Source organism: Gobius niger (genome assembly GCF_951799975.1).
Source record: "Gobius niger genome assembly, chromosome: 6".
NCBI lineage: Eukaryota > Metazoa > Chordata > Actinopteri > Gobiiformes > Gobiidae > Gobius > Gobius niger.
Genome location: NC_136857.1, coordinates 27,390,587 through 27,408,877, shown reverse-complemented (window position 1 = coordinate 27,408,877; position 18,291 = coordinate 27,390,587). Strand labels below are relative to the sequence as shown.

General features: G+C 41.8%; 1 protein-coding gene across 7 annotated transcripts in view; it reads right to left on the bottom strand.

The window, feature by feature from the left end:
• prdm16 (PR domain containing 16) overlaps positions 1-18,291 on the bottom strand; it is a 354,719-nt gene that overhangs the window by 226,566 nt on the left and 109,862 nt on the right. For all 7 annotated transcript variants that reach the window (XM_079557974.1, XM_079557981.1, XM_079557976.1 and 4 more), the window contains exon 2: positions 10,468-10,952. In XM_079557974.1, coding sequence (XP_079414100.1) covers positions 10,468-10,952 — 485 coding nt within the window. The remainder of the gene's footprint in view (positions 1-10,467; positions 10,953-18,291) is intronic.

Here is an 18,291-nt window from a genome sequence, read left to right as displayed (position 1 = left end):
CACACTTTAAAAAGTAAATTCACTAAATGTACTTAAACAATCAACTTATAACTGAAAATGGATAACTATCTAATTCTGTATTTGCCAATGGGTTTAAACAGAGTGGTCGGTTGCAGTGCACGAGACACCCTTGCACGACTTGACCTATGGATTAATGATTAGGAGTTCCCAGCTGGATGATTAGCCCACTGTGCATGTTTTACATCGATGGAGAAATCAACAGCGGATGAAGGAAGACGCGCAAAACCACGGAGTATCATAAAGTGGCGCCATTGTCAACCATGCCTCCATCTTTGTCCAGTCACTAAGTCAACACCAGCGCAAACAGACGAGCTAGCATGCTTTTCACCTCTTAGCACACATCGATGTACGAAAGATCTTGATATGGAAAATCACACCGCCAAATGTCAACACCGAAAAGAATGAAGGACGATGAGATTGAAGTTCTGAGGCAGAGAAAACAAAGTCATCCCAAGGTCTAGCCCGGCGCTACAAACCGTCAAAATACAACAGCCCGGGGACGACACGGGACTCAACAGACATTTGGTGTTGACTTGATCTGGGAGTAATATGTCTTAAAATCCAAGATCAAATATGAAGTGTCCTTGTTATATCACGACGAAGATGCCCCGAAGCTATCCATTTGACAAGTTATGTGGATGGCAAAATAGTGGTTTAGTAGAATGGCAAATAAGACTTTTGGATGGCATGGTGTACCCGTACCAAAAATTGACCCCCAAATTTCTTGCATTTTGAATTTCTGAAATAATATTTGATTGAACCGATTTGAATTTGGTCATTCTGTTTGGGCAGGGTTGTCCAAAAATTGTCTAGGACCCGCCGTTTTCTCCATGACCTCTGTTGGAAATGATAGGTTCATTAACCAATGAGGGAGGCACTTGGTTCTCTATACCAGTTTTTCCCAACCAGGGGTACTTGGAATTATCACAGATAAGATAAAACTTAGTAGTATTTCTATTATGTTTAAAGGAAAGTGAACCTTAATCATGTTCATCAGTACAAGGTTTTGAATTTGAGAGTATGTTCAGCTTAATTTTTAACTTAGTTTTGAACACCACACTCCATTAAATGCCGAAATATATTTAGAGTTGACCACCTTGTAAGAAATATTGGCACGATTCTCGAGGTATGGGGTACTCAGAGTTTAAATGAACGATTTACGTGAGACAAAAAACGGATGGGAACCACTGCTCTATACCACAATAAACATGGTGGCAGAGAAGTTACTAAGTTCTTTCCAAATATAGGATTTATCATTAACTTCAAGACAATACTTCGTGATACAGGTCCTACGATACAATACTGCTTTGTCTTAAGGAAAAATGTAAATACAAAAGTAATACAGTAAGTCTAAGTTTAGCCTTATATCACAGTCGTCAGTTAGTGGTTCGTGTGTACATAAACGGATACTTTTCCATTATTCACTGCTAAGCTATTGCCCCATACAATATTCTGAGCACAACTATTTTAAGATTTGATTAATGCTTTACAAATTTGCATCTGTGTTCGATAGAAATACGGATTGGAGAAACAATTATTGGACAATAACAAAAAAAGACCTTCAGAAGAGTTCTTTCTGTAACTAGACTGCTCTCTCTCATTTGACAGGGAAACAAAGAAACTGTGATTCAACAGGGACTGCAATGATAGAGAAAAAGGCTAACCTAAAACTCCGCTAACCCTCCACCTTAGACTCTTCCGGCTTGTATATCCCAGCGTCTTTGAAATATGGGTCAAATACAAAAGCAAAAGTTCCCCCAGGATGACCTCAAAAGACCTGAATTACAACAACCGTCGAGCCACCATTGCGCCGGCCGAGTCCCGCACGTTCGCCGTCGCCTGTACAATCGGAGAGAGTGCAGAGAGTAAACAGGTGCGGCGCTTTGAAAAGACATGATTCACGGAGGGTAGAGGTGTGAAGAGTTGGACACAGGTCACTGGATGAAAGGGGAAGAAGGGAGAGTCCGTGAGATCATGAGGAGGTGGCGCCGCCATGTTGGAGCTCGCTTTCTGGTTAATCCGCACTTGAAAAATATGGGTCATGTGAAATGGGACTGCAAGACCAATCAAGTCACAAGTGCTATTGCATACGCTACCAGTATCGTGCAGCCTTTCTGTGACCTGACCTTTTGCTTACCAGCCATTAAAGGGGAAGCACATTTTAAACATTTAGCCGTGGTTTAAACTCATCCCGAACGTTCCAAAAGCATTTCAAACATCCCAGTTCTTGACCGTATTGATTGTGTTTTACGATTGTTGTGGTGTTGTGTCAAGCAAAATGACAATTCAGAAATACAAGCTATTCTCCAATCCTACACACAACATTGATATTATTCCCCAAACTTATCTCATATCGATGTCGCTCAAATAATAATGTGTAATAATAAGGTGGCATAGGCCGCAAGTCTGAGCTTGGGATCTGGAGATGGGCCCTTGGACACTATGTGCTAACTACCTACCATAGAGCCACTGTTTCAAATGATTGATGGCAAAAATGGCTTTAGAAGTTTTTCTTTTCAAAGATTTTTCTGATCAATCTTAAGATTAACAATGCGTTAAGGCCTTGTTAAATGAAAGGCCAAATATATATTGTTATTATTGTTACTGAACAAGGGAGCAAAAGTTGAAACGGTTAGCTGTCGTCCAAACTAATTACTAATCCATTTCATTTTACATCCCAGCTCTTCACAGGGATGAGTTTATTTATTCTGTTGTTTATTTGGTTGGAAAGGACCAAAAATGAAAAGGACAAAATGTTTCTATGATTTCTATGGTTGAGACTGTTTAGCTCCATTGGCAGTAGTTGGGGTTGGAAGATGGGTCAAATGCAGGGGACAAAAATCTCAACTGTGGCAATACCAAAACACCATTGCCGAAATCTCCCATCGATGTGCTTGGTAGATCTTTCATAAACAGCTTCCTAAACCTGCGCCCTTGGCCTTTTCCCTCTTGCTCTACAGTCCATTCACTACAATACAATACCTCTGCCCATCGTGTGAGGGGGGGGAGGATGTATCAATAGACCAGTCGGGCCAATCTCGCCGCAGATAATGGCCCTATAGTCCCCTTTCTGACAGCAGATCCCCAAGTCCGGAATCTCTTTTGGGACGTCCTATCCGCACGCGGTGCCCCGGCCGTTCTATCATGTAGCGCTGAAGGGGTGAGCGTAATGGTTTTTAAATGGATGAACCCAGCCCGTCCCGTGTAGGCGCACGGGACAGAGGGGAGAGGAGAATGGCGGCGGTGGCCCGGAGCGAAGGGGGCAGCGCAGATTGAGCTGTCCGTCTCACCAAAATGAGCCCGAGTTAACACCCCCCCCCCCCCATCCGCTCCCTCAGTCAGACCCCCCCCAGGGCAGACAATGGTTGGCTTCCTGTCGAGCCTCCCGCGTCCGGCTATAGCTCACAATAGAGTTTTGGATGAAGCTTTTGAGAGGAGATTTGTTATGCTAAATGTTTTATTGATACCCATTGGCTTAAAGGTGCTGTGCCCAGTTTGTCAGGGTTTTAGTCGCATTCCTAGTAACTCAATTCTACGGTTCCTTTAATTAGACAAGACATGACATCACAACATTCTGTACGGCCTGTAGTTTAAAACTGACTGTGGAAACTTTGGTAACCGTGAAAATGCTGTTGTTTTTGGCTCATTCAACATTCTAGCAAAAATGCAATTGCAAAGCACTAAGAAATATACTGGTTGCACCAAGAAAGGTTAACCCTCAGAATCATGTACACTTGATTTTATATTATAATTTCTTATTATGCCTCTTTAAGGAATATTCGAACAGACATTCCAAAGTCATATAACATCATGGTATTGCCGGCTGAAAGAAAGCACAATAAGAGCTTGAGAACCCCGGGCTTTGTTGCTAGACCACATAGTTACAGAGCCACATAATGACCCATTGCCAGTCACAGTAAAAGAACCCACAAAAATGCAGCAGAGGCGGCTATAATGTTTTAGATTGAAAAGTGGCGCTGCACATGGAGTGTATCACTGTGAATTAACGGGTCTAGTGTAATAATAGGCTGTGATGACAATATGGAGTTGATTATCAAATAGCGTTCACGGAAGTTGACTTTGGACTGGCGGCTATGATTGGGAAGGAACAGGTCGCTGGCTATGAATGTGCGATGCGTGTCCCGTTGTTTTATTATCATCATGAATTTACTTTTGATCTTAAATTCTGCAAAAAAAAAGTACTCAAATGTTTTATGAAGAGCTTTTATCTGATGTGGTGACCTGCAAGATGTCACATTTCAAGACATTGAGTTTATAAAATCGGGAGCCAACTCTTGTCTCCACAGCGCGATGGTTTGAAGATTGAATCTGTCGTTGCAAGTTTCAGGTTCTGGAGGTGTCGTTACTTTCGGCTCTGGTGTCGCTGGTGTTGTACTTTGTTGACGACACGTTGGACAGGGATCATCGCTGCTGAAAATATACATAATATCAGACACTTCTTGATATCTGTCGCAGCTCATTGAGTTCAATTTTAATATTTGTCCTTGTCTCACTGTGCGACCTTTTTGAGCAACAACCAACTTTTCCCTCACTGAAAGACACCGAGTTGCCTTGTGTAGGAAATGCGCTGTATAAATAAGCATGCCTTGCCTTGAGTGCCTTGCCCTACAAGAAAAGACAAATGTACATCAAGCTGCATACGATTACACAAGTATAATCAAAGCTCAAGTTGCTATTTTTGTTTTGGCAGAGGACTTTCACTTGTACTCCCATTTCCCTGGCTCGACAAGTTCTGTTTTTTTTACATTTGGCTCTCCAGTAAGTACGAGTCACATTTTCAAGTTGGCATGAAGCAGCTACAGGTGATGAACACAAAGTGGAGTGGTAAAGGAGATGGATTGAATTCGTTCGACTAACAGAAGGGTGGCAGCTTTTCTGTACCTCTTTGAACCACCTCCATCAACCAACCACTCACCCAAACTTGGTATTCCCACACGGTATCCCATCCTCGTGCTACCCAAGGCCTAACATTGCTTATTATCCTTTCCAGTCTTAACTGATATCTAATTTGCAGACTCACAAGGTGCACATTTTCACACATTGCATATTTTGGCCCGCAATGTTGAATATTCACACCGATGGGATCTCATATGACATCACCCATTAGCTCTAATAATAGCCTCCACTGTTTTGGCAGAGCGCAGACTTTCTCTCTCCCTTCCTTCTTCCCGGTTCCTCGCTCGACCGCTCCTTGTCATGTTATCCAACTTTCTCCGTCCCTGTTCCTCGAACATCTTTCTCCATTTAGCCCCCACCCCCCCAGTCTATTTGTCTTAAGCCTGGGAGCAGTAGATGAGTGGACTCTTAAGGGACCTCGGTGATAGCTATCAACTGCTGATTGTTATGACTGTGTGTGATAAGAGTCTGAGGGAGAAGAGAGGTCCCTGTGGGCTGCCCCTGAGTCCCAAACCAGACAGGATATCTTTGACAAAACAACCCCGTCTGAGAGAAAGTCAATCTCGCACTGTACAGAGGAAGATGGCAAATCGATTTTTTTAAGACAGCTTTGGCGTCTGACGTTGAAGGATTTCAGCCACAGACAGTAGCAAGGAAATAACGATATCCACATTTAGAGGTGGATGGGTTGACTTGGCTTGCCTAAAGCGGTGTTTCTCAAACAGGAGTGTGCCGACTCCTAGAGGTAGGTTAGCAATAAAAGAAGCAGAGACTTGTTTTATTGCTAACCTACGGGCGCTAACCGCAGCACAGGTTAGCACTTGTGCTTCACAGCGAGAAGGTCCTGGGTTCGATTCCCACGGGGGCTTTCTGTGTGGCGTTTCTATGTTCTCCCCATGTCTGTGTAGGTTTCCTCCAGGTACACAGATTTTCCCTACCACTGGATATATCATACATGTACAATACGCCAGGATGAATGAGAGTGTATTTGAGAGTGCGAGTGTAGGACAATTAGCCAATAACTACAAACCGGTGCAGTGTGTTCATTAACATGCACTGTCCCTACCAAATAAACCAATAGAAAATTAAGTTGTTCAACCAGATTGATGAAGGATATATTCCATAGTTTTCTATAATTTTAGAATAAAATGTGAGTTTTTTTTTTTTTTAAATAGCACATTAAAAATGCATGATCCCTTTTTATCCTATGTCAGCACGTCCATTCTATTACCCTGTTATATGTGCGCTGTGAAGCCATGTGCAACTTTTGACTTTTATGTTACTAACTTGATGGGGAAAAGAACACTACTCCATCAGATCCATGTTTTGGTCGATAGTGGATCATAGAATCCCTCTACTACAAAAAAGGAGACTGACAACAGCAGAAGTCTTTGTGATGAAGCGAAAAGTCCTCCAGGCAAAACAACCCAATCCAGTTCACAACACTGGCAATTTCTGCAATGACGGTGAACTCCTGGAAGACTGAAAGCCCGCAGAAACGGATAAAAGACCATGAAGAGTTTTGTCCTATCCCTTACTAAATGTCTTGCTCAGCTGCTGCCTTGCGTCTCTGTTTTTCATAAAAGTTTGAGATGGCCGGCCTGAGAAAAGTGCTGAGTGGTCTGAACAGCGGCACAGGTCACAAAGCGGACCTCTCCAAAGTGGAACAATGTGCTCCGGACTCCTATTTCGGGAAGTGTGAGTGCGCATGTATTTTAGCATGTGCTTCTATGTTTGGCTCCAGGCTAAAGGAGGTTTTTCCTTGCTCCCAAAGGCCACCAACTGGAGTGATGAATATGCAATGTCGGTGTCTGGGGAGTGTGCAAGTAAGAGCAGAAGAAGAAGAGAAAAAAACGGCAGTTCTATAGAGGACATTTGCTGCTCATATTTATCTCCTGTCTGTCATTGTCACATATACGTATACTGCATTTGTCTAAGTTGCAGGTAACTCATTTAAAGGTGCATTATGTAACTTTTTATGCAAAAAGAAAACAAGTTGGCACCTTTACTTTCCATTACAGTGGCCTCCGTGACGTTCCAGGATCAATTGCTTTTTTATGTATAACCGTGGAGATGATTCCATCAGCAGAGAAAACCAACCAGAAACCCTTAAAACTATTTCCTGGAGTGTCCTAGAGCAATGGTTCTCAACGGGTGGGTCGGGACCCAAAAGGGTTGTTTTGATGATAATTTCAGCTTCATTGACTCATTCAATGCATCAATTGTTGGGAAATGCTGTATTTCACATGGGTTACTTGCCATCCTTGGATCACAGTGAGTCCTGAAACCATAACAGTTGAAAACCACTGTCCTAGTGGCCACCAGGATGGAAAGTCAAGGCATCAAGCTAACCACCCATACAGCTAGGTCATTGAAATGTCAAATACACACTTATGTAAACTTTTTTTCTTCAAAATAGTCTCAATTGAGCTATAGACAGTCTTGCTGGCGGCACGGTGGTGGAAATGTGTTTTAGTCCATGGCTTTAACCTAGCGTGGTGTGTTCAAACGCACGTCTCGTGTGTTCGCATGCTCTGTCCTGATCAAACCCCTCTCCCCCAAATAACCTAAATGAATAAAAATAAATCCCTCCCACAGTAAATTCTAGTTCTTGAATGAGAGGCAAAAACAAAACAAAACCTCTTCAATTCAAAACGTTTTTGGTCATGTTTCTGTTTCCTCCTAGTTATGATTTTTTGTCATAAGTGTGGGAAAAAAAAATCTAAACAAGACAAGCTAATTGTCACGCTGCACATGTTATACTTTTCTGGCTTGCAGTGCAAGATATTCACACCACTGAGAGGAGCATAACTGAGAAAAAAAAAACTATGCGAGCTACAGGAGAAAAAAAAGTGTTGCTTTTGGAGAGGCGCCCTTAGCACCTCGAATCGCTAGCCATAATATGAACTGCACAAAGGAACATTCAGCCTGGCCCAGTGCCATGGAGCGCGTGCCGGGTGCTCTGATCACGGCTACTGTTAACCAGAAACAGTAAGAGACTGGGGATTTACTGACAGTTAATAAAAAATAGAGTCGATTGATAGATTTTATTTTAACTTTAACAGTCTTATATGTCTCTCAAAAACTTAACCAAATGAATAATTGGACTGTAACTTTATGACAATAAGATAATGAAAACAACAATAGTTTCATTTTTGTGACACTGCATCAGCGGTGATCATGTCATTGTGATAATCAGTTGATTAGCCTTAAGCTCCAAGACTGATGTGATAATAATAGCGCTGTCACTAAATCCATCTGAAAGTGGCATAAAAACAAAAGGTCTATTGTTTATTTGACATATATTGTTAGTTTGATGACAAGTTGGAAATTCAACTGCACAAATGTATCATTTCCAAATTGTTTATGACTGTACACCTTGTATAACCAAAGTAAATAGCAGCATTTTTAACAAAACATGGCCACACTGGCATCTGGAAATGTAAATGATTTATTTACAACCATACGTTATATGTTGCTATCTCACAAGAGCAACTCTTAAAACTCAAAATATAAGCAAAAATACCGCTGACCAAACTTGCTCCTCGTGCTGACACAGACCTCAACAATGTTATCTGAGCCGTGGGTTATGAAAATATAACATTTGGAGGAGAACCAACTGTATTTAATCATCATATTTAGCTAAAACAGCAACATCTCTATGTCTGGACAAAGGAGAGGGGAGCACACTCACAGAATAACATATGAATTTGAACTTTTAATGCACCACCAGCAATCCAAAAATCAAGCAACCTTGGCCTGTACTGATGAATTGGAACATGTTGGTGCGTAGAGGCCCCTTTGCTACATTTGTTGATCTATGTAATTTTGTTGCACAAAATGAAAAATAAAACACTCTGCAATTGAATTTTGAACTGGCTGCGGTCCGGTTGGTGGGTGAATGCAATACTGTGCCACTGTATGTCCTAATCCAACACATGTTTGTCGCTGTCTTCCTAATTTAAGCACATCATCCCTTCACTTATGTACCTGTCTACCTCGTGATTGCCTACAGCTAACCATGATACAACTCAATGACAGCCTAAATAGAAAGCAGACTTATACATTTCATCCGTGATTAGGCTGAGCAATAATTCAGACATCATGGATCCCTTTTTCCCCCCTAATGAGCTTATACTCAGGCAACTTCAATATCCTGCAACGTCATGTCCAAATGAAAATTAATAGTCCAATATGCAGCCGCCACGCTTCTTACATTTCCATATCGGGTGGCGTGACTAAAAATGAGCGCGCTCGGACGGGCCCTAAAAAAGAGAAAGAAAAAAAAAAACGCCCCGAAATGCTGATACCTCCACTAATCAGGGAGATTTTTCCATCTGCCAGAGTCATGGAGAGGGGAGACTGGAAGAGCCTATAAGGATTGTATGTGGGAGTGAAATGGCGTGGGCGTGCAATCAGAGATGAGGTCCCATCATGCAAATGGGATGGGCATCCGAAGACTGGACAGGCGCGGCTGGATGAAGAAGAATGGCCTCGATGTTGCTTCATGGGTATTATCACTCTTAATATTATGATAAAAAATAGCCAATGCATATGTAGAATATTATGGTAATGCTAATGGTATTGTGTCATCAAAATAGTATTCTACCATTCATCTTTATCTGCGTATTTCCACGAATAAAACTGGTGATAAGGGGTGACCTTGACTTAAATATCCATATTTTTTTAATATATATATATATATATATACACACACACGCGCGGCCACAATTGGTCCTCGGGTTCGGTCAAATCAGATTTCCTTAAGTTAATTTTGCTTTCTTATGCAGTAATTTGGTTTTAATAATTTTACCCATGTCTATTGTATGTTAAATAACACAGTTATGAAAAAACAGGGCCAGTCAATTTAAGGCATAAGGAACATATTTTTCCTTTGTCCTATCAGCAGTAAAAGTAACCACTGTGTAGAATAATATGGTCATACAAATGGAACTGTCATCAAACTGATATTCTAGCATTTATCGTTACCTGCACATTTCCGTAAAAATAACAGGTGATAAGGGGCAACCTTCACATCGTCATACTTATACACTTATAAATATTATTTTATTAGTTTTAAAAAATTAAATTAAATGTTATTTTCAATCACTATCATACAAATATTTATATTTCTTTATATATGAATCCAGTTTTGTAAGATATTGACAGTATATGAATTCTCAAAATAATAAGGAGGAGCAAGCAACATTTTTAGACTTGTTTTGTAATTAGAAGCACTTTTTACTAATAGGATGTAGGGAATACGCCTTACTAATTTTAAACAGCTCAAAATCATGAATGTCAAGAAACGTATTAAAAATAAGTTGAAAAATCCTGAAGAGGGACACAGCATCAGGCCCAACATCAGATTCCAAAAAACAAAACAAAAATGTGTGTTTGGAATGTTAAGCTTTTTTGTTGGAATTAATGGGAAAAAGTGTCATTTACATACACCAACATAAGGAGCCAGGAACAAAACTTTTACTTCACCGCTATCCCGAGTTTAGCAAACTTTGACGTCATCCTTACCTCCCAGCTGAACGATCTGTCTTTCGCTCCGTGTTGCAGCGCGTTGTGCAGTCCAAACCTCTCGCCGGCATCGATCCGGATCTTGGCCCAGACTCCCAGTCCGGCTCCGGGGACTGAAGACTCCCTCAGCTCCAGCTCATTGGGAACGGGAATGTCGTCCGGAATGTAGACGGGCGCTTCGTAGGGCGACCCCTCCTTGGGCGTTGTGCAGTCCTGGTCATTGCTGCTGCTGTTGCTGTGGTGGTGAAGCATGTGGGAGTAGATGTGTTGGGACAGCAGGTGATGGTTGGTGTGGTTGTTGTTGTTGTTGGCATGGGGATGATGGGACGGCGTCGGGGAAGGCAGTGGGGACATGTTCAGTGCCCCATCCTCGGCCTCCTCTTCTGGGCTGTCGGTACCACCTCCGCCCCCTCCTCCACCGGGCGCTAGAGCCGGCAGGTCGGCCGCTGTGTCCTCGTACATGCCGTCCACTGGCTCACTGTCATCTGCAACAAAGGTTGGAAATAAAGTTTAAAAATTGTAGAATTTACGTACATTTTTGTGTTTGCATGACCACCTCCAGACCTTCAGCTCGGTCTGGTGAGTGCTACAAAGCATTAGGCCATTGTGCATGTGGTAGGTTATCAAGTACGAGTAAATTCAGTACTCGTTTAGAGTTAAGTCAACTCCTCCCCTTAACATATTGAGGATTACTGTATAGCCGAGAAATTACTTGTTCACATTCAAAGTGCATGGATGCAACTTGATTATTAATTGTTGCTTACGAAGGATCTCAAAGTCAACTTCATGATAACCCAATGCAAAAATAGTGATGACTTCATTAATTGCAGGGTGTTACCCCTTCAGCTTACACACACACAAATTGAATTGCCAAATAGGTGATTACCTCAAACCTTTTACACCAATGTTAAAATATTTAACCTTCCAACTTACACCAGGCCTAGATCAACTAGGTCAAATCAGAACTAAACCAATCAACAGTGCACTTAAATTTGACTAAAGTATGTCTAAACTTGATGTACACCATCAAAAACATATTTTCAAGAATGAAAACAAATACAGTACAAAACATTTGCAGATGGAACTGAGTAGAAAAAGCCCAAAGCCCAGTGGTGCACTTAGCAGTCAGTAATTCAGTCAACTACTACGATCCAAAATTAGAAAAGAAAACTCAAACTGGTTCATTTTTAGTTCTTCCTCTGACTTCAGCTGATGACTGTTGTAACTCTCATGCAATCCAAAAATATTATTTTTCAGAAATGTCAAAAGTATAAACCAAATACTGAACTCAAAATCAAAGTTGCAGCAATTTCTCAAGCCCAAAGTCTCCAAACCGCCCAATCATTGCACAAACCGCACAGTGCAATAAGAGATCGTTGGGGACTCGTCCAAATATCTACCTATCCATCAAGTGACCTTCAGCTTCGAAACATTTTCCAGAGACTATCAGCGCAGACTCCAGACAGAGGGAGGAGATGAGATGACGACAAGGTTAGCCCCCGATGGGAGAACTTTCCAAGATCCACAGAGTAAGATGAAGCGGGAATCGTCTTTCAGCTAATGTCTGGTTAGCTTGAGCCTGTCACCCGTCATTGCTGTCTCATCTGATAAAATGGGAAGATCGTGTCTATCAACAAGGCCCCAGAGAGGATTGGAATACATTTTGGAATACATCAGGTTTATGTTGGTTTTCACATTGTAAAATCTGTAGTTGTAGTCATATTGTAGTTAAAGTAGTGACAATTATAGTTGTCATGGTCATTTATTATTTACAATATATAGATACTGTAGATTGACCCTTCATCAATCAAGTCTTGTTTTATAGACTTCAGAGTTTTGTAAATTTGTAATCTTCCACTATCCCTCTCCCTCCGTCTGTCTCTGCCTGTTTGTGAGTTTGTTGTTGACTACCTCCATGTGTGTCCCTGGACAGATCCCAATGTCTTTAGCTAAAGCACCGCTGCTGTTTTACTATCCAAACAACAGGCCCTGGCAATCACGGAGCTAACGCAGGGGCTAACCAGGCCCAAAATTACCCCCGCAAATGTTTCTCATCAGCCTCGCTCCCACTGTTAGCGCGTTAGCTTCTGTCCAAAGCTGCCAGGTTTACGCAGCGTGGCATTTAGCAAACTTCAAGAGGCATTAAAGTTTATAGTTTTTTTTTTCTGGAAAGCTGATTTTAATGAAACTTCGGGGTAGGTAAAGGGGTATATTAAGAGAGGGCATGGGCAGGACGATTTTGAAGTCACAGAACATGTCCGTAGAGGTCTAAACTGCAGTGTTAGCAAGTTTGATATACTATATGTATTCATAGTATTGGCTGAAACAGTTTATTCAGGGTCATTTAATTAAAAATATATAATTCTGAGCATCTGGACACATCAACAGTATGTGTTGGCAATGGCAGAGATAGAACCACCAAAGTTTGGTCTAAGTTTGTTGAAATTGCTTCTACAAGAAAACAAAGAAAACGGAGTATACTGGCATATTTTAGCAAGCATAGCCAATAAAGTGTCTTGCCCATGTACACAACAACATGATGCATTGCCAGAACTGAACCAACCACCTCTGGGTTAGAGGAAATAATGTATCCGAAAAGCACTACAAAAGAACATGGACATATGCAAAATGACTATACAGTGTTTTGCTAAATGACTCAACAACAGCAGATTTGGGGTCAGGAATTGAACCTCAAACCAACCAAAGAACAAGACTATGAAACACAAAAACCGCAGTTGTCTCAGTCTTACGGTAATTCCAATCCATGACCCCACCGTACCACGCTGAACAAACCTATTAAACACCCCCCACACAAAAAACTCAAAAGGGAAACTCGTCAGGCCAAGTAACAGCGAACACCTTTCTCAACGTGTAAACCGAGTTATTCTTGCTCATTAGAACCTGGCTTTGCGCCTACAGTGACATGCCGCGAAACTATTACCTGACACGGGGGTTTGAACAGTGAAACGCGAGCTTCTAAAGGGACTGTGACAAGGTCTTTTTGAGCAGCTGGCAGCGCTCGAGCCCCGTTCGCCCAGATCCGGGAAAAACTTATCACATAAAAAAGCCGCAATAAAGTCTGTGTTTCTGTGACGGATTTCTTCGTCATCCAAGGAAAGAACGCGGTTTTATTGATGGCTTAAACATACTAGACGTGCAATTAAATCAGAGCAGTAGTAGCTTACACTTTTGACAACTCAGTTAAAGGTCTCTGTGTTATGTCTTTTTCAAGGTTTTCACCATGTAATACATTTTCTTCCTCATCAAAAAAAAAAAAAAATCTACCTGGAGTGGAGTTTTGTTTCATTCTGTGCGTGTTTGAGTAATCTAGCGGATCTGGTCAACAGCTCCCTCTTGAGAAATCAAAATGGGAGCCCCTCACTGGCTGGTTGATACTTTTGAAAAGGACACACAACTGTGGCAAATTACTGATTAAGGGGACTTTGTTGATTACAATTGAAATCACTTCCATGTTTTTCGAGTCACCTTCCCAAGTTGCCTGGCCTGCCAAACTACATGCTTTTTCATAGATGTTTCAAAGACATATTAGTCTGGGAGCAGCATGATCTCAACGATGGCCGTGATTGACAGCGACGTCAACCGATTAGAGCGACGCTAGATACGTGGCAGTAACAAGCGGCAGGAAGCCTTTCCAAAAACGTCCTTTTTTACGATGAACGCTTCGAACGCTTTGTCATGCTCCGGTTTTAGGGATTTCATATTTTCCAAATGATTTAAAACAGACGAAAGAGCAGAAGAAAACAGTCTATCGGCCGCCGCGCCGCCATCTTTAAAGGAATAGGCCACCGTTTTTACATACTGAGATATGTTCTAACCTTAGCTTTGACGAGTTCTTTAGGACCTGTCTGGTCTTCCCCCGTGCCTTCTATCACGTAAACATAGCGCAGACGGCGTTAGCATTTAGCCTCTCCCCCTCTCCTCTATAGCTCCAAAACTGGTCAAGATAGAAGCTACCAAGCTCTTCCACGTTTTCCCTATTTAAATATGGTTACGTGAAGTGTTGCACTACAAAGTATAATTACACAAAATTAAACAATGTGGATTTTCTAAGCGGATAAAAGGGGGAACTATAATGTAAGGCGTAGTAATACCAGGGGTAGTTTGGCATCCGCACAGTAAAGTGAAGATTACTGCGCAGTAAAGTGAAGATTACTGCGCAGTAAAGTGAAGATTACTGCGTGGATTTCGGTGCCACCTGTGCTGAATGTCAAATGTGTCCAATGTGCCGAATTTTGGGCGTTTTTTTTAGATAATTTTGGCTACTGGAACCAGGCAACTCTGAGTCTGAGTCTTTATCTTTATTATTAAATACCAAGGCCACAATGTCCAAAGTGGCTTAAAAAGTCAGATCAATGATTGGAGGGGTAAATCTTCAGTTGTCTCGCGCACTACAATGCAAGTGTACAAGTGTACAATGCACTACAATACGATCGCAATGCCGCACGATACAACACAACGTAACACACCAAGTACTGTTAGCTCCAAAACTCTCATATCCAGTCGCCACTCTTTCGCGAATTACAAGAACAACTTCACTCTTTTTAGCACTACCATTAGCCCATAAACAAATTTGACAAGCAGAAAGAAATAAGTAGCTGGAAAATCTGTTAAACCATTTGCCCTTAAGAGCTTTTTTTTGTGTAACTGTGTAAAATAATAGGGGGAAACACGACTGGGGCCTACTTGTAACAAACAAAGCATCTTTTGTGGAGCATGCAGTCGTAAACTGACAGCAATATTGAGACTATTTTGTACAAAAAAACAAGTTGCCTTGAGATACAAACGGGGATTTTTTTAAGTTTACATGTCAGTAGAGACAGAGTTGACAAGCACGTTGAGGGTAAGAGGTATGTTTAGCCAAAGTGCCAACACCGACTTTCCAGATTTACGAATGGAATTAGTGTAGGAAGTCACCAGCCTCGCAGGGAAGGGTGTTTCTGTGTAAAGTGTGCATGTTCCCACTGTGTCTATGTGGGTTTATCTAAACTACATGTAGATAGAATGACCCATCTTAAGAAATATGAAACAAGTAAAAGTGTATAAGAACAAGTTAGCAAGTCAAAAAAGAAAACGAAAATCTACCCTTAGAAGCAACAATCTGTTTGAAAGTATGTCAGAGATTTACAATCCTTGTTTTTTGAATAGTGGGGAAAAAAATGGAGCCAATGAATACTCAACAAAGAAAAACAGAAAGTCATGAACGGTTTGATAATCAAACTCCGTCAAAACCAAACTTCTTGCTGTGAGTGCTAACTCCTTGTTCTCCATTGTGTTCGTTGTCTAAAATAGGAGCAGATGAGGAAAAATAAGCAGGAACGGTAATGAAGGGGCCAGAACAAAGTCTACAGTGTGATGGCTGAGCTAGTCGTATATTAGCTTAGCGTCTCCGCAGGCCTCATTGACATGTTAGCCTGTTCCCGGTGGACTTCTTAAACCAAACCCGTACGATAGTGGCTTCTCTAATGTTGTTCTTTCTCTCCCCTCCCCTCTCTCTCTTTTATAAAGAAGCTTACATCATCCTTCTCTTCTGACTCTCAGAAAACATTACGAATCTCTGTATAAAATAAAACTGACGTAAGAATAATTGGAGCTTAAGAACAATCTTTTGGGCACCTCAGCACTGATAATTTGCTATTTAGAATTTTAAATAGTTTAAAATGTTAATATGCAGCAAGTATTGGGAAAGACACGCTGTGAAACAATAAAAAAGAAGCTTTCACTTTGAGCTAACGGCATGTTAGCAAACCATGATGATCACACTTTGGAAGCAGAACGGCTAAGAACGGGGCTGGTGATGGATTACGTACTTTGAAAAAGTGGAGGACAGTTTGGTGTTCCCTCTATGATCGGAGCGCCGTAGAAGAACAAACGGGATAACTCAAACCGCAGTGAACAAGACAAAATACGACTCAACGTTAAAACTTGACGAAAAGTTGATATTGTTTCAAATTTTTAATACTTGACGTCACATAGTTTAGAATAAGTTTCATCATATAGGGCTTCCTAAGTCGTCTGCATTTCCTGGAGTAGGAGGGGATAGCTGAAGTGGGCGGAGGCAGTTGAAATGAGACCTTTGCAGTTCTGAGAGAAAAAAGCAGTTCCTAACGATCGCTTGAACATGTGTGAAAGAAACAAAACACAACCCTAGATGTTTTTGCCCACAGTCCATCTTTATTGTAGTTGCAGAAATATCAAAACGTCCTCCTTCCACAATGCCTCCCCCTTTAAACCCACCCATGTGATTACTGTTGTTCTTTCTCGCTCTCACTTTCCTCCCTCCATCTCCCTCTCAGTTTTACGAGGAGCTATTTATCCAGATTACATCAGGGGTCAATCATTAATTCGCACCTTAGGGGGTCCCGCGGCTAGGCTGGCTGGGGTTTACAATAGGCTGCTTGTTCTGCGCCTCTTACGCCGATGGAAAAGTGCGCTCCTATACGCTCAGAGCCAGCCGCCCGACACATAAAGGGATCGCATTTATTTGATCACTTGTAAATATGTGCCCTGAAAGGAGTGCGTGGTTTTTGTGGCACAGTAACAACGGTCTCGAGGCAAAAGCGACCCGTGGCATCGTGGTTCCAGGCCGAAAACGTGTGAGGACTTTGTGTCGAAATGGATGATTGCATTTTCTCCATGCACATATGTATATGTGTTCAGCTACGACAATGAGAGGCGAAGATACCGGCTCGAGATTTGGAAAAAGTGTTTGGTGTGACGCAACATGATTAAACCTCACTGCATTTTTCTTTTAAAGGTCCATGTTTTTTTCCCCAGTACCTGCTTTCAATACTTTTACTTTTTTAATACCCTGCCCTGGGGTCAGCCCTATGTTCCTCCATCAATAGAAGTGGGGGAACATCAATGTATTAGGCACCAGCCCACTATCCTTAAAGAAACATACTGAGATATGTTCAGAGATCAACGACCAAAGATAGCATTTGGCCTCTCCCAGTATATTCCTATAGCTCCAAACGGGGTGAAGTTGGAAGCGACCACGCTCTTCCATGGGCACACACAAAGACCAGACAGGTATGTACCAACTCGTCTAAGCTCAGGTAAGAACATATCTCAGTATGTAAAAACGGTGGCCTGTTCCTTTAAGGTTAGTGGCGAGGCCAGGGTCAGGGTTAAGCTGATTGATATATGTATGACGTTTCACTCTCATTACTGCTGATTGGTTGTACCAACTCACCTACAAAAAAAAAAAAAAAAAACATAGGTACGCCGCAACCCCTAGCCCTAGTGATGACAAATTTCCAATTGGAACAGTCAATTCTTTTCATTCATCATAGCAAACCAGCATTGCAACATACTTTTGAAGGTACATCTCCCATCTGGCAAAGAGATTTCCAAATTTGTAAAGAAGAAGAGTCAAGAGAAGCGCACATCCAAGACGCAAAAAAAATATCCGCACAGCCACTAGCTCCGAGGAAAACAACCATTTTCCTACCGGAGCTACCGGCTGTGCGACCCTTTTTTCCATTATCAAATAAAAACAAGACAACGCACATCAGACACACATTATTTGTGTACGCTCCCAGGCGTGCTGCGTTTTTTTCCATCTGACACAAAAGTTCTTAATGCGCCACCTGCACTGGGTTTGTTTCAGTGTCGAGGACGTTCTGCCCGCTCATACCTCAAGGGGCTTCGTCAGCAACTAACAGTCTCTGAGCAGCTGCAACTCCACAGAGACTGACCCACACTGTCCAGGATTTGAACCCCTGACAAATTTCACCAACGGAGCTACTTTGCCTCACCTATCGAATCAACCACGTCTGTTTGCCGCTATCCAAACACATGCTA